The sequence below is a fragment of the Chlorocebus sabaeus genome, chromosome 24, assembly GCF_047675955.1.
Source record: "Chlorocebus sabaeus isolate Y175 chromosome 24, mChlSab1.0.hap1, whole genome shotgun sequence".
Lineage (NCBI taxonomy): Eukaryota > Metazoa > Chordata > Mammalia > Primates > Cercopithecidae > Chlorocebus > Chlorocebus sabaeus.
The window spans coordinates 7,292,856-7,316,784 of NC_132927.1; the positions used below are offsets into that span (position 1 = coordinate 7,292,856).

At 44.1% G+C, this 23,929-nt stretch overlaps 1 protein-coding gene across 4 annotated transcripts in view; it reads left to right on the forward strand.

The window, feature by feature from the left end:
• Window positions 1–23,929, forward strand: part of AP4S1 (adaptor related protein complex 4 subunit sigma 1) — a 72,791-nt gene that overhangs the window by 24,135 nt on the left and 24,727 nt on the right. For all 4 annotated transcript variants that reach the window (XM_073010889.1, XM_073010888.1, XM_073010891.1 and 1 more), the window contains exons 2-3: window positions 16,779–16,987; window positions 21,256–21,342. In XM_073010889.1, the coding sequence (XP_072866990.1) occupies window positions 16,850–16,987; window positions 21,256–21,342 (225 nt within the window). In that variant the 5' untranslated portion in view covers window positions 16,779–16,849. The remainder of the gene's footprint in view (window positions 1–16,778; window positions 16,988–21,255; window positions 21,343–23,929) is intronic.

The following is a 23,929-nucleotide window of genomic DNA, read 5'->3' on the forward strand; positions in this document are numbered from 1 at the left end:
TACCCACAGTCAACAGTGGTCTGAAAATATTAAATAGAAAATTCCAGAAATAAAAAATTCTTTTTTTTTTTTTTTGAGGTGGAGTTTTGCTCTTGTTGCCCAGGCTGGAGTGCAACGGCATGATCTCAGCTCACTGCAACCTCCACCTCCCAGGTTTAAGCGATTCTCCTGCCTCAGACTCCCGAACTGCTGGGATTACAGGCATTCACCGCCATGCCAGCTAATTTTTGTGTTTTTAGTAGAGACAGTGTTTCCTCCACGTTGGTCAGGCTGGTCTCGAACTCTCAACCTGTGGTGATCCTCCCGCCTCAGCCTCCCAAAGAGCTGGGATTACAGGCGTGAGCCACAGTGCCTGCAACAATTCTTAAGTTTTAAATTGCACACTGTTCTGAGTAGCATGATGAAGTTTTGTGCCATCCTGCTCTTTTTTTTTTTTTTTTTTTTTTGAGACGGAGTCTCGCTCTGTCGCCCAAGCTGGAGCGCAGTGGCCAGATCTCAGCTCACTGCAAGCTCCGCCGCCCGAGTTTACGCCATTCTCCTGCCTCAGCCTCCCGAGTAGCTGGGACTGCAGGCGCCTGCCACCTCGCCCGGCTAGTTTTTTGTATTTTTTAGTAGAGATGGGGTTTCACCGTGTTAGCCTGGATGGTCTCGATCTCCTGACCTCGTGATCCACCCGTCTCGGCCTCCCAAAGTGCTGGGATTACAGGCTTGAGCCACCGCGCCCGGCCGCCATCCTTCTCTTTTGTGTCTGGGATGTGAATATCCCCTTTGTCCAGCATATCTACATTGTATTTTTTCTTTTTTCTTTTTTTTTTTTTTTTTGAGGCAGGGTATTACTCTGTCACCTAGGCTGGAGTGCAGTGGTGCAAACACAGCTCACTACAGCCTTGACTCCCTGGGCTCAAGGGATCTTCCTGCCTCAGCCTCCTGTGTAGCTGAGACCACACCTAGCTAGCTTTTTTATTTTCTTGTGGAGTTGGGGTCTTGCTTTGTTGCGTAGGCTGGCTTTGAACTCCTGGGCTCAAGCGATCCTCCCACTTCAGCCTCTTAAAGTGCTGGAATACAGGCATGAGCCACCAAGCCCGGTCAATCATGAGAAAATACATTAGACAAACCCAAATTGAGAGATATTCTGACCAGTATTCCCCAAAACTGTCACAGTCATGAAAAACAAGAAAAGACTAAAAAACCATCACAGTCCAGAGAAGATTAAGGAAATAAGATGACTAAATGCAACATGGTATCATGGAGGGGAGCCCAGAGTAGAAATCGGACAAAGGGAAAAACTGGTGAAATGTGAACAAAATCTGAGTTTAGTTATAATAATTCTATCCATGTTAATGTGTTAGATTTTATACGTGTACCATGGTAATGTGAGAGGATAATATTAGGGGAGATGGGCAAGGGTATACGAAAATTCTCTGTACTATCTTCACAACCTTTGTAAATCTAAAATTATTCCAAATACTCAAACCTGTAATCCCAGATACTTGGGAGGCTGAGGTGGGAGAACTGCTTGAGGACAGGAGTTTGAGACCAGACTCACAGCAAGACCCTGTCTCTAAACAATAAAATAAATAAAATAATTCCACATACAAAGTTAGTGTTTTTTAAAGCAGAGATCAGAGAGACATAAGTATTCATATTAAAGTGAAGATGGGGTAACACTGAAGACTACTCCAAGTACAAAAAATAAACAAATATACTGGGCATGGTGGCTTACACCTATAATCCCAGCATTTTGGGAGGCCGAGGTGGGCCGATCACCTGAGGTCAGGAGTTCGTTCGAGACCAGCCTGGCTAACATGGTAAAACCTTGTCTCTACTAAAAATACAAAAATTAGGACAAGTGTGGTGGCTCACGCCTGTAATCCCAGCACTATGCGAGACCAAGGCAGGTGGATCACCTGAGGTGAGGAGTTCCAGACCAGCCTGACCAACATGGTAAAACCTGGTCTCTACTAAAAGTACAAAAATTAGCCGGGTATGGTGGCACATGCCTGTAATCCCAGCTACTCAGGAGGCTGAGACAGGAGAATTGCTTGAACCTGGGAGGTGGAGGTTGCAGTGAGCCGAGATCACGCCACTCACTCCAGTCTAGGCAAAGGAGGGAGACTCCTCCAAAACCAAATAAAAAATAATAAATAAATAAAGTGAAGAGGGTACCGGGAATGGCGTCCATGCCTGTAATCCCAGTGCTTTGAGAGGCCAAGGTTGGCAGATCGCTTGAGCCCAGGAGTTCGAGATCAGATTGGGCAACATGGTGAAACCCTGACTCTACAAAAAATGCAAAAAATTAGCCGGGTGTGGTGGCCCACGCAGAGGTTACAGTGAGCCGAGATTATGCCACTACACTCCAGCCTGGGTGACAAAGAAAGACCCTGTTTCAAAATAAATAAACAAAAATTTTTAAAAATAAAGTGAAGAGGGCTTGTGTGTGTGTCTGAGTATATAAGTCTACATGTACCTTTATGGTGATACTGTTTAAATATTTAAATTTTTACCAGTATAATGCAGATGTTTAGGTCTGAGGGTAATTTACGTGTGTGTGTGTGTGTGTGTGGTGTGTGTGTGTATGTGTGTATATATATATAGATGTGTGTGTGTATATATATATATGTTGGCCAGGCTGGTTTCAAACTCCCAAGCTCAAGTGATTCACCCACCTCAGCCTCCCAAAGTGCTGGGATTACAGGCATGAGCCATGATGCACCATCCATATTCATTTTAATAATTAAAAGACATGGCCGGGTGAGGTGACTCACTCCTATAATGCCAGCACTTTGGGAGGCCGAGGCAGGAGTTCAAGACCAGCCTGGGCAAGACGGCAAAACCTCATCTCTACAAAAAGTACAAAAATTAGCTGGGTGTGATGACGTGTACCTGGAGTCACAACCACCAGGGAGGCTGAAGTGAGAGTATCACCTGAGCCACAGGACATTGAGGCTGCAGTGAGCCATGATTGTGCCACTGCACTCCAGCTTTGGTGATAGAGTAAGACCCTCTCAAGGAAAAAAAAAAAAAAAAGACATGAAGTTGGTGTTAACAATTCTCAGTTTGTAGTATCTGCGCTTGCTCCATGTTTCACTATTTTTAATGTTGTAAACATTTTTATGCATATAGATTTTAATTATACCTTAGGATAAATTCCTAAGACTGGGATGCTTGAGTTAAAAGGTGAAATCACTAGCCGGGCACCGGTGTCTCACGCTTGTAATCCCAGCACTTTGGAAGGCTGAGGTGGGCAGATCACCTGAGGTCAGGAGTTCGAGACCAGCCTGGTCAACATGGTGAAACCCCTTCTCTACTAAAAATACAAAAAAATTAGGCAGGCATGGTGGTGGGTGCCTGTAATCCCAGCTATTTGGGAGGCTGAGGTAGGAGAATCACTTGAACCTGGGAGACAGAGGTTACACTGAGCTAAAATAATGCCACCTGCACTCCAGCCTGGGAGACAAGAGCGAGACTCCCTCTCAAAAAAAAAAAAGGGGGCCGAGTGCGGTGGCTTGCACCTGTAATCCCAGCACTTTGGGAGGCCCAGGCGGGCGGATCACGAGATCAGGAGGTCGAGACCATCCTGGCTAACACGGTGAAACCCCGTCTCTACTAAAAATACAAAAAATTAGCTGGACGTGATGGAGGGCGCCTGTAGTCCCAGCTACTCGGGAGGCTGAGGCAGGAGAATGGCGTGAACCCGGGAGGCAGAGCTTGCAGTGAGCCGAGATCGCGCCACTGCATTCCAGCCTGGGTGACAGAGCGAGACTCCATTTCAAAATAAATAAATAAATAAATAAATAAATAAATAAATAAATAAATAAAAATTTAAAAGATAGAATCATTTTCATGATTTGTTTTTGCATTCTACTTGCTTACGTGGCAGAAAATGTATAGCAATTTAAAAGACTGATAAAAATGTATAAATATACGTATCTATTTCCCTGTAGACTTATCAGTACTTTTTCCCTAATTTAATACAAGAAATGAGGAAAGGAAAGAAAGTGTGCTAAAATTTTTTTTTTTTTTTTGAGATGGAGTTTCGCTTTTGTTGCCTAGGCTGGGGTGCAATGGCACGGTCTCAGCTCACTGCAACCTCTGCCTCCTGGGTTCAAGCGATTCTCCTGCCTTAGCCTCCCGAGTAGCTGAGATTATAGGCACCTGCCACCATGCTCGGCTAATTTTTCTACTTTTATTAGAGAACAGGTTTTCACTATGTTGACCAAGCTGATCTCGAACACCAAACCCCAGGTAATCCACCCGCTTCGGCCTCCCAAAGTGTTGGGATTATAGGCATGAGCCACCGCCTCCAGATTAATGCTAAATGTTTTTACAACAATTATGTCATTTGCCGCATTTAACTTTCTCCATCAGTCAGTCAAGTAGATATACTCCCAGTTGACAGTGCAAGGGCTGGGTGCCATAGGCCCCTGGGATGATGGCCAGAGGGCAGATACCAAAGGTCAAGTCCTGGAATATTGCCCAAAGCAGAGCTGGAAGAAGAAATCCAAAGCAAGTCACGAAGAACAGAGGCCAGAGAAGGAATGGGGGCCAAGTCACTGGATCAAATGAAGGGAAGGCACAGCCTGAGCTAGGTTGGGAAATGGGAGGTCCTTTGGATGAATTCTAAATTCTAAAACACATCTTTTTAGTGACTTTCTTTCTTTTTTTTTTTTTTTTGTGGAGACGGTCTCATTATGTTGCCCAGGCTGGTCTTAAACTTCTGGCCTCAAGTGATCATCCTGCCTCAACCTCTCAAGTGCTGGGATTGAAGGCATGAGCTACCATGTCTGGCCTTTGGTAACCTTTTATGGGATCCAGCCAGGGCTTTGTGGGTGGAATGGGTTCATTTAAAGATACCGGAAGAGAATAGTTACTAAGACATTTTAGAGTTCATCAATTTATCACATTTATGTTAAAAAAAAAAAAAAGTTGCTACATCTGCATACATATTTACATGATATACAGAGGAGATCTAAAAGGTTCGGCACTAAACTTAAAAACATTGGATATATCTTTGGGAAAATGAATAGGATTCGGGGCAGGAATAGGGTATAAGGGTATTTTACATGTCTGCTTTGTTGGAATACTTATGTGACTTTTTTAAAGGAAAAGTTATTGCTAGAAAAAGCTTTCATTCATTCTTTCATCTATTCAGTAAACATTTATTGTATGCTCACTGTATACTAGGCACTGTGCAAGGATCTGAAGTAAGGCATAGATTCTACCCACTAGAAGAAGTTCATGTTCTGGTATAGTGTTTTTCAAACTTTGACTCAGTCTGTTAGCAAGTTCTGAAATTAAAAATCAGTGGGTCATATTATATTATAACCCATAGTATAAAATAAAATATCTGCCATACTTATATACATTAATAATTGAATAAATAAAATGGCCTGGGCAACATAGCAAGACCCCATGTCTGCAAAAAGATTATTTTTAATTAGCAGGGCATAGGCCAGGCCCAGTGGCTCACGCCTGTTATCCCAGCACTTTGGGAGGCCGAGGCAAGCGGATCACAAGGTCAGGAGTTCAAGACCAGCCTGGTCAATATGGTGAAACCCCCGTCTCTACTAAAAATACAAAAATTAGCCAGGCGTGGTGTCAGGCACCTGTAGTCCCATCTACTTGGGAGGCTGAGGCAGGAAAATCACTTTAACCCTGGAGGGTTTAGGCAGAGGTTGCAGTGAGCCAAGATCGCGCCACTGCACTCCGGCCTGGGTGACAGAGCAAGACTCCGTCTCAAAAAAAAAATAAATAAATAGATAAATAAAATAAAATAAAATTAGCAAGACATGGAGGTACGTACCTCCAGTCCCAGCTACTCGGGAGGCTGATGTGGGAGGACCACTGGAGGCTGGGAGCTCAAAGCTGCAGTGAGCCATCATTGCACCACTGCACTATAATCTGGGCGATAGAGCAAGACTGTCTCAAAAAAAAAAACAAAAAAACCGTGACAGGTCGTATTGATAGTATGTGCCTTTGACATGATGTGATGAAAATGGCACTTTACCTCTGTGTTCTTTCTCCCAAAAAGACATAACTGCTATCTACTGATAACATCAGACAAATCCCAATAAAGGGACATTCTTTAAAATACCTGACCAATACTCTTCAAAACTGTCAAGGTGTATCTCTGTATATCATGTAAATAATGTAATATATATATTGAATTTTACATTTACATTATATATGCTTGTATGCTGGGCCACAATGTACAATCTTTCTCTTACAGTCACAGCTTTAAAAGTCTAAATTACTTTTCTGGTAGGAGACCTCAACATGCAATAAAATCGTTATTATATAGACTATAGACAGGATCATCAGCTCTTTATAGTTGGGAAGAGAGGATTGGAATAGGCAGGAAAAGCTTCACCAGGGAAAAGACAACATGTTATCATGACGACACTGGCTAACCCTTATGTAGCCCTCGCTGTGTGCCAACTGCCTAGCCTGTTCTAGGAATGTTACATATCCTAACTCCTTTAATTGTCACAACAACCTAGGAAGTGAGTACTGTTACTGTGGCCATTGTACAGAAGACTGAGTTCTAAAAGACTAAGTATCTTGTCCAGAGTCACAAAGCAACTAAGTAGTAGAGCCAAGCAATCAGGCTGTCACCCAGGCTGGAGTGCAGTGGTGCGATCTTGGCTCACTGCAGCCTCCACCTCCCGAATTCAGGCGATTCTCCTGCCTCAGCCTCCTGAGTAGCTGGGATTACAGGTGTCTGCCTCCATGCCTGGCTAATCTTTGTACTTTTAGTAGAGACGGGGTTTCGCCATGTTGGCCATGCTGGTCTCGAACTCCGGACCTCAGGTTATCTGTGCGCCTTGGCCTCCCAAAGTGTTGGGATTACAGGCATGAGCCACCGTGCCCAGCCCATACTGTACTTTTTCATGTAGTGGTTTGTTTGGCATTTTCCAGATTAATCGTGCAGCAGCATTAGAAAAGAGAATAATGACTGGATCACTTCCAAAGTTACCTGAAGTTAATGCTCATTAAGCTCAAATGAACATTTGGCTGGCCACAATGTCTCAGACGTATAATCCTAGCACTTAGTGAAGCTGAGGCGAGTGGATCACTTGAGTCCAGGAGTTCAAGACTAGACTGCGCAACTGGAAACCCCGCCTTTACAAAATATACAAAAATTAGCTGGGCGTGGTGGTGTGCACCTGTAGTCCCAGCTACTTGGGGGACTGAGGTGGGAGGATTGCTTGAGCCTGGGAGGTCAAGGTTGCAGTGAACTGTGATTGTGCCACTACACTCCAACCTGGGTTGGAGTAAGACCCTGTCTCAACAGAACAAACAAAAAGGTTAAGTGAACATTTAATGACACTGATATGTAGAGTGAGGCAATGTGATAGATTAAAGACAGCATTATAGTATGAGTCAGGGGAGCAGAATTCAGTACTTCACGCTACATCTCTGATCAGTTTTCTCATCTACAAAATGAAGGGAGTACACCTCAGGGATGACAAATATAAGGTGCATATGTTGCCACTCCCTGCTTCCTAACCTACAGCTGACGTAACCTACAACTGACGAGTAATCACGCATGCCATCCTTTTGTTTTGAACCTGGAAGCAGCTCCAGAATCCTTCCCAAAGCAGCTGTTACAGTTAGTCACAGTTGACACCCAAGTTGAAACCCATTTGCCATCTTTGGATATGACAAACTGTAAAGATTGTCCTAGGTCTAACTCCCAGAAGTACGCCATCAGAAATACGATACCTTCTCAAATCAATGTGTACTTCATTCAGCCTCTTCAATCTCTCTTTTCTCTGGGCATTAAGTTTACATCATGTGGTTGCTGGGACACAGATCTGAATATATTCTACTTTTTTTGTTGTTTTGGTTTATTTTATTTTTATTTTATTTTATTTTATTTATTTATTTTTTGGAGACGAAGTCTCGCTCTGTCGCCCAGGCTGGAGTGCAATGGTGCAATCTCGGCTCACTGCAACCTCCACCTCCTGGGTTCAAGTGGTTCTCCTGCCTCAGCCTCCCAAGTAGCTACAATTGCAGGCACCCGACACCACGCCTGGTTCATTTTTTTGTATTTTTAGTAGAGAAAGGGTTTCACAATGTTAGCCAGGCTGGTCTCAAGTGATCTACCCGCCTTGGCCTCCCGAAGTGTTGGGATTACAGGCGTGAGCCACTGCACCCAGCTAGTTGCTTTTTTTTTTTTTAGAGATAGGGTCTCCATCTGTCACCCAGGCTGGAGTGCAGTGGAGTGATCATAGCTTACTGTAGCCTAGAATTCCTGATCTTAGCCTTACTCTCCCAAGTAACTGGGATTACAGACACGCACCACCACACCCAGCTCTTGTTTTTTCATTTGTTTTTTGTTGTAAAGGCATGGTCTCCTATATTGCCTAGGCTGGTCTCCAACTCCTGGCCTCTGGTGATCCACCCACCTCAGCCTCCCAAAGTGCTGGGATTACAGGCGTGAACCACCTCGCCTGGCCCTGTATTCTACTGTGAATCTACCAACCTTACTAGTCTTGAAAGCATGTTCATGCTTGTCAAGCGCGTCCGTGTGAAGAGACCACCAAACAGGCTTTGTGTGAGCAACATGGCTGTTTATTTCACCTGGGTGCAGGCAGGCTGAGTCCGAAAAGAGAATCAGCAAGATAAGGGTGGGGCCGTTTTATAGGATTTGGGTAGGTAAGGGAAAATTACAGTCAAAGGGGGGTTGTTCTCTAGTGGGCAGGAGTGGGGGTTACAAGGTGCTCAGTGGGGGAGTCTTTTGAGCCGGGATGAGCCAGGAAAAGGAATTTCACAAGATAATGTCATGGCTTAAGGCAAGGACCGGCCATTTTCACTTCTTTTGTGGTGGAATGTCATCAGTTAAGGCAGGACAGGGCATTTGCACTTCTTTTGTGATTCTTCGGTTACTTCAGACCATCTGGGCCTATACATGCAAGTCACAGGGGATGCGATGGCTTGGCTTGGGCTCAGAGGCCTGACAATGCTAATCCAAGGAAAATGCTTGTTTGATTCCTGCTGTAAGTAACCTTAACCCTTCTTTTCCTCTTTTCTAGATTCTCTTGCTGGGGCATCCTAGCACCATTTGTGTAATGCTTTCCCCAGTGAAGTTGCCTTTACCTTCTTTCTTCTTCTTTGATTTATGTACACACATTCACACACAAGCTTTTCGGTGTAGCATCTACTGACTTCCTTCCTGGTCATCTAAACATCTTCCCAGCTCTGTGTGTGTGTGTGTGTGTGTGTGTGTGTGTGTGTGTCTCTCTCTCTCTCTGCGTGTGTGTGTGTGTGTGTGTGTGTGTGTGTTTAGAGATAGGATCTCGCTCTGTTGCCCAGGCCAGAGTGGGAGTGCAGTGGTGTGATCATAGCTCACTGCTGCCTCCAATTCCTGGGCACAAGCAGTGCTCCCACCTTAGCTTCCTAAGTAGCTGGGACTATAGGTACACATCACGATGCCTGGCTTTTTTTTTTTTTTTTTTTTTTTCCTTTTTTTTTGGTAAAGATGGTGTCTCACTGTGTTTCCCAGGCTGGTCCCCAAATTCTGGTCTCAAGCTGTCCTGCCACCATGGCCTCTCAAAGTGCTAGAATTATAGGTGTGAGCCACCACGCCTGGCCCCTCTGGCCCAGGCGTCATTGAATGTCATTGTGTGTCATTGAACGCAAATAGTTTAAAAAATGAAGTTCATACCTCTCCCTGACCACTCCCAACACTTGTCTAAGCATATTCCCTTCTTACTGTCTTACCTCAGTTTCATAATTATTTCATTTCCCTCCTCCTCGATGATTAATAACCATGATAGGTGCTTACAGCATTCATCTTCAGTTCTCAGATGTGTACTTGTCTCTCGAGTCTCCACAATGTTTATTTTGGCATTGTATATTTTATAGTAGAAATAGTTTACGTTGTGTTTCTCTAGTTTTTTACCACTGCATCCTGCTACAGTTAAAATTGTCTAATGTTTAAGAGTGTGCAAGAAAAGAAAGATATATCCAAGTCTTTGGAAGCCTTCATTTACTCTTTTCAAAACTTACATCCTAATGAATATCAATTCAACATGTCCTTATTTGTCATCTTTGCTCTTGAAGTCAGTGGGAAGGAATGCTGTGCTTGTAAGGTAGAAACCAATTTGATCCCTTGATGTAACACCTCAACGAGATCTTTTTACATCTCATTTTACCACTTAATGCAAGCAGGACATTTAAAGGCAAAGGTTTGGCCATGAGTACCTTTGAGACATTTTCCTTTTACCTGGCAGTTGAAATCCAAGGTATAGAATTATAATTTCTAACTATCATAAAGATGGTTTTTATTTAGATGGTTTTTAAATAACTTTGCTGAAAGGGAGTAAAAGAAAGGATGGTGATCTTAACTTCCTGGTAACCTGCCATAATTTACTGACAGTAATTTGTGAGACAAATAAAAGCAGCATTTAATAGCAAATGATTAAACACCACAGAGTATGTTGCAACCCCACCCACAGCCATGAGCTTATCTTCCTGGAAAAGGGAGTGAATGGCCACAGGCCTCCCCCATGGCACAGCTGTTATATCCCCAGCTGAGCTGGTCTAGATAACATCCTGTTCTACACAGGGAATGAAGGCAACAGCCCTAGGCTTGGCCACACTGGGCCTGGCTCTTTACACCTTAGTGTTTAGAATTGCTGTAAGATAACCACCTGTGGCCGGGCATGGTGGCTCAAGCCTATAATCCTAGCACTTTGGGAGGCCGAGAGGAGGTCAGGAGATCGAGACCATCCTGGCTAACACGGTGAAACCCCGTCTGTACTAAAAAAAAAATACAAAAAACTAGCCAGGCGAGGTGGCGGGCGCCTGTAGTCCCAGCTACTCGGGAGGCTGAGGCAGGAGAATGGGGTAAACCCGGGAGGCAGAGCTCGCAGTGAGCTGAGATCCGGCCACTGCACACCAGCCTGGGTGACAGAGCGAGACTCCGTCTCAAAAAAAAAACCAAAAAACAAAAAAACATAACCACCTGTCTGATAGGGCTTAGGAAACAAGAAATGAGCTGGGAGGACGAAATGTGTGTGTATATATATATAAAACTTAGTCCAAGTATTATATCATAATGTTTCTAGTTGCAGCAAGGAAATAATGCAGTTGATCCTTGAACAATACAGGCTTGAACTGCACAGATCCATTTATATGCAGCTTTTTTTCCAACCAAACACAGATGGAAAATACAGTGTTTGTGGCATGCAAAACCCCAGTTATATGGGGCTGACTTTTTGTGTATGTAGTTTCCACAGGGCCTACTGCAGGACTTGAGTATGCACAGATTTGGTTATACTCAAGGCAGTCCCGGAACTAATAACCTGCATACCAAGGGTTGACTGTAACGAAAACAGCTCAGTTGTAAAGTGAATATTTACTGTAGACCAGCCCCTTTGCTAAGTGCTATTTGTGTTACCCATCTCACTCTCACACCTCAGAGTTAACCATCCCCTGGGGTTCAAAAAACCCAAGCAACTTAAGCATCACATGGCAGGTATGTGGCAAAGCCAAAACTTAGCCAGGTCTGTCTTACTCAGGTCTGAGCTTTTAAGCAATGCGTTCTCCTATCTCCTCAAGCAGGCAAAACCCCCAAAGAAAAAAATACTTGCTGGTTTCCAGCTTGACATAGCCGTTTAGCCCAGTGCTTAGTGGGACCCATCCTCTATCATGGTGTTCCCCAGCCTCTGTATTTGCTGGGATTCTGATTAGTCCAAGAACTACTCATTCACCAAAGGTCCTGTTCTTCCATGCAATCTGCTTATTTCACTAGATGCATGGGATGACACATGAAAAAGGACATTCAGGCATCTAGTGAAATAGGGAGGATCATAAAGGAGAGTATCGACTCTACTTTTCTTCTTTTTTTTTTGAGTCGGAGTCTCCCTGTGTCGCCCAGACTGCAGTGCAGTGGCACGATCTCGGCGCACTTCAGCCTCCGCCTCCCGGGTTCAAACAATCCTCCTGCCTCAGCCTCCTGAGTAGCTGGGACTACAGGCTCATGCCACCACACCCAGATAATTTTTTTGTATTTTAGTAGAGACCGAGTTTCACCATGAGGTCTCGAACTCCTGACCTCAAATGATCCACTGCCTCAGGCTCCCAAAGTGCTGGGATTACAGCCATAAGCCACTGTGCCTGGCCTAATTTTGGTATTTTTTAGTAGATAGTGGGGTTTTACCATGTTGGCCAGGCTGGTCTCAAACCCCTGACCTCAAGTGATCCGCCCACCTCAGCCTTCCAAAGTGCTGGGATTACAGGTGTGAGCCACTGCTTGCCTGGGCAGTCAACTCCACTCTTCAACAGGCATGGATGCCTCATCAAACAGATAATTAATGTTTTGTCCTCAAAGAGGCTGTGAAGTAGATCAAGCCCTGTAAATCAGCCTCTGACTGGTATTCTGACAGCCAAGCTTTTAGCAAACTGACTCTTAATAGACACCTTCTGATGAACTGTTGCTAAGATCACTAGCTGCAAATGCTTACCTGGGATGACCTAGCCCTGTAATAATCTCCCCCACTTTCAGTCTCCTAAGCAGCAGATTGGGAAACTGGTCCCTGAAATTGCAGCTGCTAAAAGTGACACCTAATATTTGTGAACAAGTTGTAAGTATACATTAAAATCCAACTTTGTTTTCTTTTTTTTTTTTTTTGTGATGGAGTCTCGCTCTGTCGTCAGGCTGGAGTGCAGTGGTGCGTTGTCGGCTCACTGCAATCTCTGCCTCACAGGTTCAAGTGATTCTTCTGTCTCAACCTCCTGAGTAGCTGGGACTACAGGTGCGCGCCACCACACCCAGCTAATTTTTGTATTTTTAGTAGAGACAGGGTTTCACCATGTTGGCCAGGATGGTCTCGATCTCCTGACCTCGTGATCCGCCTGCCTCGGCCTCCCAAATTTGGTGCTGGGATTACAGGCGTGAGCCACCACACCTGGCTGTAAAATCAAATTTTTACCCAAGATTTCAGATTGATCTGTATGCCACGTTTATTCCACATCATTTCTCATTTATTCTAGACACAAATCTAGTGTTTTGTGCATAGCAGATAGTGATAAAGTGAGTGGGAAAATGTTTTAAATCCTGGAGGTTTATTTGTTTATTTATTTATTGAGACAGAGTTTAGCTCTTGTCACCCAGGCTGGAGTACAGTGGCACAATCTCGGCTCACTGCAAACTCCGCCTCCCGGGTTCAAGTGATTCTCTTGCCTCAGGCTCCTGAGTAGCTGGTATTACAGGCGCCTGCCACCACGTCCAGCTACTTTTTGTATTTTTAGTAGAGAAAGGGTTTCACCATGTTGACCAGGCTGTTCTTGAACTCCTGACCTCAGGCAGCCCGCCCTCCTTGGCCTCCCAAAGCACTGGGATTACAGGCATGAGCCACCGCACCCGGCCAGGTCTATTTATTTTTAAAGGACCTTAGGAATCACCCTGCTCAGGGTTCTCAACCTGGAGCCCAGAATAGGTGTCAGCAAAGTCTGTGGATGTCCTGAGGTTCTTTTACAGCATTTAAGTACGTATCTCCTTGCACATTTTTCTGTAAAAGATTCATTAGCTTTCTTTGTATTCTCAGAGGGGTCTGTGTTCTAGTTTAATATACTTACATTACCAGATGAGAATGCTAAAGTTAATGAAATCAAATGGATTCTCTGATAGCACACAGTAAGAATTCACTAGGAATTGGCCGGGCATGGTGGCTCATACCTGTAATCCCAGCACTGTGGGAGGCCGAGGCGGGCGGATCACGAGGTCAGGAGATCCAGACCATCCTGGCTAATACAGTGAAACCCCGTCTCTACTGAAAATACAAAAAATTAGCTGGGTGTGGTGGGGAGCGCCTGTAGTCCCAGTTGAAGCAGGAGAACCTGGGAGGCGGAGCTTACAGTGAGCTGAGATTACACCACTGCACTCCAGCCTGGGGGACAGAGTGTGAGACTGTTTTAAAAAAAAAAAAAAATTCACTAGGAATTTGTGTTATAAGCAAATATTGGCTGGAGGCAGTGGCTCATGCCTATAATCTCAGCACTTGGATGGCTAAGGCAGGAGGACCCCTTAAGACCAGGAGTTCAAGACCAGCCTGAGCAAAATAGTGAGACCCCCCCCATCTCTACAAAAATAAAAATAAAGGCCAAGTGCAGTGGCTCATGCCTGTAATCCCAGCACTTTGGGAGGCCGAGGCGGGCGGCTCACTTTAGGTCAGGAGTTCGAGACCAGCCTGGCCAACATGGTGAAACCCTGTCTCTACTAAAAATACAAAAATCAACCAGGCATGGTGGCAGGCACCTGTAGTCTTAGCTACTCTGGAGGTTGAGGCAGGAGAATCACTTGAACCCAGGAGGCAGAGGTTGCAGTGAGCTGAGATTGATTGCACCATTGCACTCCAGCCTGGGCAACAGAGTGAGACTCTGTCTCAAAAATAAAAATAAAAATAAATAAAAATTAGCTGGGCATAGTGACATGTATCTGTAGTCCCAGCTACTCCCAGCTACTTGAGAAACAGAGTATTCTCTTGAGCCTAAGATCAAGAGGATCACTTGAGCCTAAGAGTTCAAGGCTGTAGTGAGCCATGATAGTACTACTATACTCCAGCCTGGGCCAGTATCCTCAGGACTATTAAGGTCATGAAAAACAAGGAAGACTGAGAAACTGTTCCAGACCAGAACAGACTAAAGCAACATGACAGTTAAATGCACTATAGTATCCTGGATGGGATGCAGGAACAAAAAGAGGACATTAGTGGAAAAATTGATGAACTCCAAATAAAGTCTGGAGTTAATAATAATGTACCAATATTGGTTTCTTAGTTTTGGCAAATGTACCGTGGTAATGTGAGATGCTAACATTGGCCATCTTTGCAACTTTACTATAAATCTAAAATTTCAAATGTTAAAATTTCATTTAAGAACTATTATTCATCTTAGTTTTTTGCACTGATTCTCACAGATATTATACAATGTGAATACGATTTTGTCAGCTGAGCCAGACCAGCCAGCTCTGGTGGTCATGATGAAAGAAGGACTGGCCCTTCATCAATATTATGCTCACTTGCATTGATTTTTCCAAAACCTATGTTGAGTGTAAGAGAAACAAACACGAGATTCAATACAACTGAGTTAGACATAATAGCACAAGCATGAACCCCTGAATAGGAGGATGAGTTAGGGGTGTCATGGATCCATGCACGTGCTTGGCCTTTGAACTGCAGCCCACCTCTGACACAAAGCCATGCAGTGACTTTGGGTATCATCTTTTCTTTCTTTTTTTTTTTTTTTTTTTTTTGGGACAGAGTCTCGCTCTGTCACCCAGGCTGGAGTGCAGTGGCACAATCTTGGCTTACTATAACCTCCGCCTCCCGGGCTCAAGAGATTCTCTTCCCTTAGTTGGAGTACAGTGACGCCATCACAGCTCACTGCGACCTCCACCTCCCGGGTTGAAGCAATTCTCCTGCCTCAGCCTTCTGAGTAGCTGGGATTACAGGTGTGCACCACCATGCCCAGTAATTTTTGTATTTTTAGTAGAGCCAAGGATTCACCATATTGGCCAGGCTGGTCTCGATCTCCTAACCTCAAATGATCTGCCTGCCTTGGCCTCCCAAAGTGCTGGGATTACAGGCACGAGCCACCGCACCCTTCTAAACTTTAACCTGCTTGACCTTAAAATAAGGATAACAGGCTTGATACGGTGGCTCATGCCCGTAATCCCAACACTTTGGGAGGCCAAGGCAGGATGATCACTTGAGCCTAAGTGTTCAAGACCAGCCGGCAATATACTGAAACCTCATCTTTACAAAAAGTTAAAAAATTAGCTGGGCATGATAGTGCATGCCTATAATCCTAGCTATTCAGGAGGCTGAGGTGGGATCACTTGAGTACAGAGGAATATGCTGCAGTAAGCTGAGATTGCACCACTGCACTCCAGCCTGGGTGCAGAGTGAGGCCCTATCTCAAAAATAAAGGATAACAGAAGTACCTGCCTCAAACAGTTGTGAGAATTGCTCAGGATAGGACCTTACAGAGCTTGTTATAGGGCCTAGACGAATTTGATAAATTGATATCACTACTATTTCCACCACTAAGGAAAGAAAAGCTTTACTATAGATCTTGTCTCCATTGCCCATAAAATAAAGCCCAAATTCCTTAGCATGACGTCTAAAGCCAATTATATCATACGTGAGTAGCTTAATTTCCAGCAACTATTCTTCCCACGCCCTGAACTGCAGCCCCAGTGAACTTCCCAGAGCTTTCATACCCATTTTCTCTGCCTCAGTCGTCCCTGTAGCTCATTCTTCATGACCTCACATCAGTGCCCCGTCTCTGGGAAGCAGTTCTTCACTCTCCTGTGACGTTCCTTGTCCCTCCCTTCTGTACACCCATGGAAGCAGAGCTGTCCCAGTTATAACTCATCACCTTGTACTGCCATTGTTTACCTACCTCGCACCTTTGCTAGGTATAAAAATCAGAAGATCAGAAGTCCTTACTACTTCATCTCCCCATTCTTCTGGTGCTTGACACGTCGTTGTTACCCAGCAAAATGGATGAGTAAATTGAATGAATATAAACAGAAGTACTGCAGTTGCTCAGAATTGTTTTGGAGAATAACTGATGAAAATTTATCGTTGGTTTCTATTTATTAAAACCTCAATTAGTTCATAGGAATGAAGACTAATATTATCAGATGATATTTACTACTACTTTATTTACTGTTTATCTATAAAACATTTAATATAATTCTTTGAGAAATTTGATCTTACCTTTCTGGGTGTTTGTTTGTTTGTTTGTTTGTTTTCGTCTTCAAGGTTCCGGTTACTGCCATCCCTTGTCATAACTTTTGAACTATATTTGGAAAAATACTGGCCAGGAAAGAAAAATGATAAAATTTTTCCTCATGGTGAATAAACAAGGGCAGACTCGACTTTCCAAGTACTATGAACATGTGGATATTAATAAGCGTACACTTCTGGAAACAGAAGTCATAAAGAGCTGTCTCTCTCGGTCCAATGAACAAGTAAGTCTCTGGTCCTCTCCTTTATCTCTGCATTCAACTCGGCCTTGGTAGATTTGTTATTACTGAGTCTCAGGGGCCATCATTTTCTTTGATCTATATTCCTTCAACAGCTACTAAGGAAAATAAGAAGTGATGTGAAATGAAAAACTGAAAGAAGCATAGCTCTCTTTACATCCCTTTAAGAAAATTAAACCAAGGAAAACCTGGAAGAATCTTGGGTTCTTGGCGGGGGGCGGTGGCTCAAGCCTGTAATCCCAGCACTTTGGGAGGCCGAGACGGGTGGATCACGAGGTCAGGAGATCGAGACCATCCTGGCTAACACGGTGAAACCCCGTCTCTACTAAAAAAAATACAAAAAACTAGCTGGGCAAGGTGGCGGGCGCCTGTAGTCCCAGCTACTCGGGAGGCTGGGGTAGGAGAATGGCATGAACCCGGGAGGCGGAGCTTGCAGTGAGCTGAGATCCGGCCACTGCACTCCAGGCTGGGCGACAGAGCCAGACTCCGTCTCAAAAAAAAAAAAAAAAAAGAATCTTGGGTTCTTATTTAAGTCAGCATATTTGTCTCAATGCACCTTGGAAATGACAATAAAATTTCTTTCTGCTAATAGACACTTTTTTCATTCTTATGAATTCAGCCCCTGAAACTCTCATGAGTGCCTGTAGCAGGTAGCTTTCTATAAGCCAAAAAATGAAGATCAGATGATTGGTATAGAGGTAAATACTGAAGACCCATTTTGTGCCAGAGGATAATATTATTCTCAAATGGGATGGTTTTATTCTGCTTATTATTTTTGTAAATATACCACCAATATAATGCTGAAACCAGTGATTTAAAAACAAAACAAGTTTGATTTTATTATCTAGGTGGGGAAAATGGAAATTAAAAATTCATATGAAACAACACATTTATCCATCTTCCAAAATGGAGATTAAGGCTGGGTGCAATGGCTCACGCCTGTAATCCCAGCACTGTGGGAGGCAGAAGCGGGTGGATCACCAGAGATAAGGAGTTCGAGACCAGCCTGGCCAATATGGTGAAAAATTAGCTGGGCGTAATTATGCACAACTGTAGTCCCAGCGACTGGGGAGGCCGAGGCAGGAAAATTGTTTGAACATGGGAGGTGGAGGTTGCAGTCAGCCAAGACTGCTTCATTACACTCCAGCCTGAGCGACAAGAGCAAAACTCTGTCTCAAAAAAATAAAAAAAAAAAGAAGAGGTTAAATAGGAATTTTAAAACTGAGTCCATTTTTTTTTCGTTTTGTTTTTTGAGATGGAGTCTTCCTTTGTCACCAGGCTGGAGTGCAGTGGCGCCATCTCACAGATTGCATCTCATTGCAATCTCCGCCTCTGAGGTTCAAGCGATCCTCCTGCCTCAGCCTCTTGAGTAGCTGGGATTCCCGGTGTGTGCCACCACACCTGGCTAATTTTTATATTTTTAGTAGAGATGGGGTTTCACCATGTTGGTCATGCTGGTCTCGAACTCCTGACCTCAAGTGATCTGCCTGCCTTGGTGCTGGGATTACAGGGATGAGCCACTCCTAAAGTACTGGGATTACATGCATGAGCCACTGCGCCTGGCCAAAAACCGAGTCCATTTTGTAAAGAATTTTTTCCCTAGCTCATACCTAGAACAAAGGTTTTTTTTTTTTTTTTTTTTGGAGACAGAGTTTTGCTCTTGCCCAGGCTGGAGTGCAACGGCACGATCTCGGCTCACTGCAACCTCTGCCTCCCAGGTTCAAGTGATTCTCCTGCCTCAGCCTCCCAGGTAGCTGAGATTACAGGCATGTGCCACCACGACCGACTAATTTTGTATTTTTAGTAGAGACTAGGTTTCTCCATGTTGGTCAGGCTGGTCTTGAAATCCCGACCTCAAGTGATCCACCCGCCTCAGCCTCCTAAAGTGCTGGGATTACAGGCGTGAGCCACCACGCCCGGACCCTTGAACAAAATTTTTATGAATTATTTTATTTTATTTTATTTTATTTTATTTATTTATTTTTTGAGATGGAGTCTTGCTCTGTCGCCAGGCTGGTGTGCAGTGGCCGGATCTCAGCTCACTGCAAGCTCCGCCTCCCGGGTTCACGCCATTCTCCTGCCTCAGCCTCCGGAGTAGCTGGGACTACAGGCGCCCATCACCTCGCCCGGCTAGTTTTTTGTATTTTTTAGTAGAGATGGGGTTTCACCATGTTAGCCAGGATGGTCTCGATCTCCTGACCTTGTGATCCACCCGTCTCGGCCTCCCAAATGCCGGGATTACAGGCTTGAGCCACCGCGCCCAGCCTAAGAATTTTATTTAGAAAGTTACTTAATCCAGGTCCTAAACTTGCCAGATCTATTGGAAATTACTCGACAACTGAGGGAAAATCAGAAAACTTGTTTAACTCATGCATTTTAATTTTGTCAGTTCTCCATTTCACTGCATAGTGGGCTGCCTGTGAGCACCAGTGCTAAATCATAAAATATTAAGCTACATCAGTGCTCAAAAGTATCATGGTACAAATGTGTCTCCCTTGGCATCTAAACTGATTTTTCAGTTGGGATATCTCAGAATTCCTCTTTGAATTACTACTTTGGCCTGCCATGGCACACACTGTTTCATGTTGTCAGATGGAAACAGAAACTTTTAAAGGGCTGTGTTAATAGCCACATACTTTAAGTAAAAGTAAATACTCTTAGAAGCATTCCTGTTTGAACCTTTCTGCAGAATGCAGGCACTCAATTTCAAACATCATTTTCACTGATAGGTTAACCTTTGAAACGAAAGCTTTGGAATGAATATACTGTTAGATACTTTTGATGCATTCTAAATTATTTTAGATTTTAAAAGGAGTCCACTGGGCTTTTGGCATAATCAGGCACCAACATAGCATAATAGCAGCTTAGTTTTTATCCATAGAGGTGCTTTGATACTTTTTTTATGACAGAAACTCCTGAGAGGCTTTGAAAACTGTTCCTCAGTTCTTTCAAAAAGGTTGTATTTCCTTGAAAGATCCAGCTGAGCAGAGATCACACTGGCTCTACAGTGAGCCAAAAGCTGCAGAATGCTTCTGTACTCATTACCTTTATCCTAATTTTAAATAAAAACCTAAATTCCTCCATTTTATACACTGTCAGATGGCTTTCCCATAGAGGCGTTTCCATGGTCAAAACTTGCAGCTTCATTCCCAGGAACATCTGGGCACCCAAGAGCAACACATCCAGCACACCCTAAAATCCAGAAGAAGAGTAACCCTGTGCTTCTGCCCACTCTCCACCTCCCATCCACTCAGCGCCTTCCCATAACTCTTTGTACAAAGGCGATAGGAAAGGGATAAATGAGATGGGAGTTTTATCCATGTGTCAGTGGTGGCAGGCTAGTTATTAATTCATACGAAGCAATGTTTACAATGCGAGATTTTGTCTAGCATCTGCCACAAAAAGGCCATCTTTAAATGATTTATCAAATAATCTACATGGATTCTTTTCATGAGTCTAGGAAAAAGCAACCAATTTTTGTTTGTTTGTACCATGTATTTGGCTCCTCAATGACTATTAAATAGTACAAAACCGAGAATATCTAATTGCTTCCAAAAAAGTCTTGGCGGGGGCCGGGCGCGGTGGCTCAAGCCTGTAATCCCAGCACTTTGGGAGGCCGAGACGGGCGGATCACGAGGTCAGGAGATCGAGACCATCCTGGCTAACACAGTGAAACCCTGTCTCTACTAAAAAAAAAAAATACAAAAAACTAGCCGGGCGAGGTGGCGGCCGCCTGTAGTCCCAGCTACTCCGGAGGCTGAGGTAGGAGAATGGCGTGAACCCGGGAGGTGGAGCTTGCAGTGAGCTGGGATCCGGCCACTGCACTCCAGCCCGGGCGACAGAGCGAGACTCCGTCTCAAAAAAAAAAAAAAAAAAAAAAGTCTTGGGGAGGTGAGGAGAAGAAAGTCTTCTTTATCATGTTTGCTTATTTTCACTTCAGAGGCACTTTGCTGATTATTCATTATCTTTGCCTGCTTAGTTCCACACAGAGCCAAGCAAGGGAATGAGGAGTGTAAGTGGGAACCCATGTGAACACTCAGACTTTTTTCCAAGACTTCTCCAATTTCCACTAGAGATGCTTCCAAGTGGTCCCCTCAATATTGTGAGAAGGCCACCAGTGGTTGTGTAATATCTTAATATTTTATATTTCTAGGAATATTTGTCGGATGAATCAGAACCTAGAACTTATGCATGTCATTTTAAATAACTCTCTCTCAACAACAGGAGTTAATATCTCATTGTGTTTTGTCTAGTGCTCTTTCATTGAATATAAGGATTTTAAGCTGATATATCGGCAGTATGCAGCTCTCTTCATTGTGGTTGGAGTTAATGACACTGAGGTAAGATAATAGAAGAGCCCTTGGAAAATGCAATAATTTCTTTCTACTTGCCTCCCTAAGAATTATGAGTCTCTTGATTTTTTTTTTTTTTTTTTTTTTTTGACGGAGTCTTGCCCTGTTGCCAGGCTGTAGTACAGTGGCACGATCTCAGCTCACTGCAACCTCCACCTCCCAGGTTCAAGCAATTCCCCTGCTTCAGCCTCCCAAGTAGCTGGGATTACAGGCACGTGCCACCACACCCGGCTAATTTTTTGTATTTAGTAGAGATGGGGTTTCACCATGTTGGCCAAGATGGTCTTGATCTCCTGACCTCATGATCTGCCTGCCTCAGACTCCCAATTTATTTTTATTTTTATTTTTTTAAGTGACAGACTAGCGTGCAATGGCACAGTCATAGCTCACTGCACCCTTGAATGCCTGGTTTCAAGCATCTTCCCATCTCAGCCACCTGACTAGCTGGGACTAGCTTGGGAGGCTCACACTCCCAAGCCCAGCTAATTTTTTTGCCTTTTTTTTTTTTTTAGAGATGGGGTCTCACTGTGTTGCCCAGGTTGGTCTAGAACTCCTGACTTCAAGCGATCTTCCTGGCTTAGCCTCCCAAGTAGCTGGGAATACAGACACAAGCCACTGTGCCTGGCTAGGATCTTGGTTTCTAGCAAGGATGAGGAAAGTTGTGTGGAAGAGAAATATCTAGGATGTTTCTTGGATTAGATGAGGAGCTTGCAAAGTAGAGAAGCCCCAAACCACAGAATGCCTTTTTCTGTTGTAAACAATACGAGTGCCCTGCCCTTGTTCTCTTGAACAATGAAGCAGCTCAGATAAGTATAGAGACCAACTGATTTTGGCATTAAACATGGGCTGATATATCAAAAGCCAGTGAAAACTATAAAGATGATTGTATTGTGATTACATGCCCTCAAATTTATTTAGTTCACCCCTTCACAAATGCCAGTCCCAGATCAATAGCACTTACGGACATGGAATCCCTGAAAGGATGTTTTACATCTAGCTGAAATATTGATTCGTTGTTTTTTATCCATGAACCAAACTATGAAGTGGTTTTCCCATCTCCACAGATAGAAAAATGATGGCATGAAGAACCTGAACAATTGCTTAAGCCAATTTGTGGTAAAGTCAGGAAATGGAGCTAAGAACTCTAAATACTAGACACTAAGATTTTAATCTGGCTAGATTTATCATAGACTTCAAAAAAAAGATTCTTTTGGAGACAGAGTCTCACCTTGTCACCAGGCTAGAGTGCAGTAGCGCTATCTCGGGTCACTACAACCCCCGCCTCCTGGGTTCAAGCGATTCTCCTGCCTCAGCCTCCCAAGTAGCTGGGACTACAGGTGCCCACCACCATGCCCAGCTAATTTTTGTATTCTTAGTAGAGACGGGGTTTCACCTTTTGGCCAGGATGATCTCGATCTCCCGACCCTGTGATCCACCTGCCTCAGGCCCCCATAGTGCTGGGATTACAGGCGTGAGCCACCACACCCAGCCTAAATTTTTTAAGACAGGGTCTCTCTCTGTCACCCAGGCTAGAATGCAGTGGCACCTTCACCTCTCACTGCAGCCTTGACCTCTTGGCCTGAAGTGATCCTTCCACCTCAGCGTCACGATCCCGAGTACCTAAGACTACAGGCTCATGTCAAGATATCTGGATATTTTTACTTTATTTATTATTTATTTATTTTTGTTTATTTATTTACTTTTTGAGACGGAGTCTCCCTATGTCACTCAGGTTGGAGTACAGTGACACGATCTTGGCTCACTTCAATCTCAGCCTCCCAGGTTCAAGTGTTCCTCCTGGGTTCAAGCAATTCTCCTGCCTCAGCCTCCCATGTAGCTGGGATTACAAGCGTGTGACACCATGCCCAGCTAATTTTTGTATTTTTAGTAGAGACGAAGTTTCACTCTGTTGGCAAGGCTGGTCTTGAGCTCCTGACCTCAAGTGATCTGCCCATCGCGGCCTCCCAAAGTGCTAGGATTACAGGCATGAGCCATTACGCCCAGCCTATTTTTTAATTTTTTGTAAAGAAGAGATCTCATTATGTTGCCCAGGCTGGTCTTGAACTTCTGGGCTCAAGTGATCCTCCCACCTCATCCTCCCAAAGTGCTGGGGATTACAGGTGTGAGCCACCACGCATGACCTTTTTGTTTTTTAAGACAGGACCTCACTCTGTTTCCCAGGCTGGAGTACAGTGGTGCCATCATAGCTTACTGCAGCCTTGAACTCCTGGGGTCAAGCCATCCTCCTGCCTCAGCCTCGTGAGTAGCTGAGACTACAGGCATGCAACACCACACCTGGCTAGTTTTTAAAATTTTTTGTGGAGACGGAGTCTCACTATATTGCCTAGGCTGGTCTTGAACTCCTGGCCCCAAGCCATCCTCTCACCTTGGCCTCCCAACTTGCTAGGATTACAGATACGAACCACCAAACGACCAAAAAAAAATCCTAGAGGTTAAGGTTTATCTACATTTCCCCTATTGATAAGCATCTTTTAAACAAGTGAGTACAGAACTGTTCCAAGTATTTGTCAGTGGGAGGCTACTTTCCTCACATTATCAGTTCACTAAAAGCTGG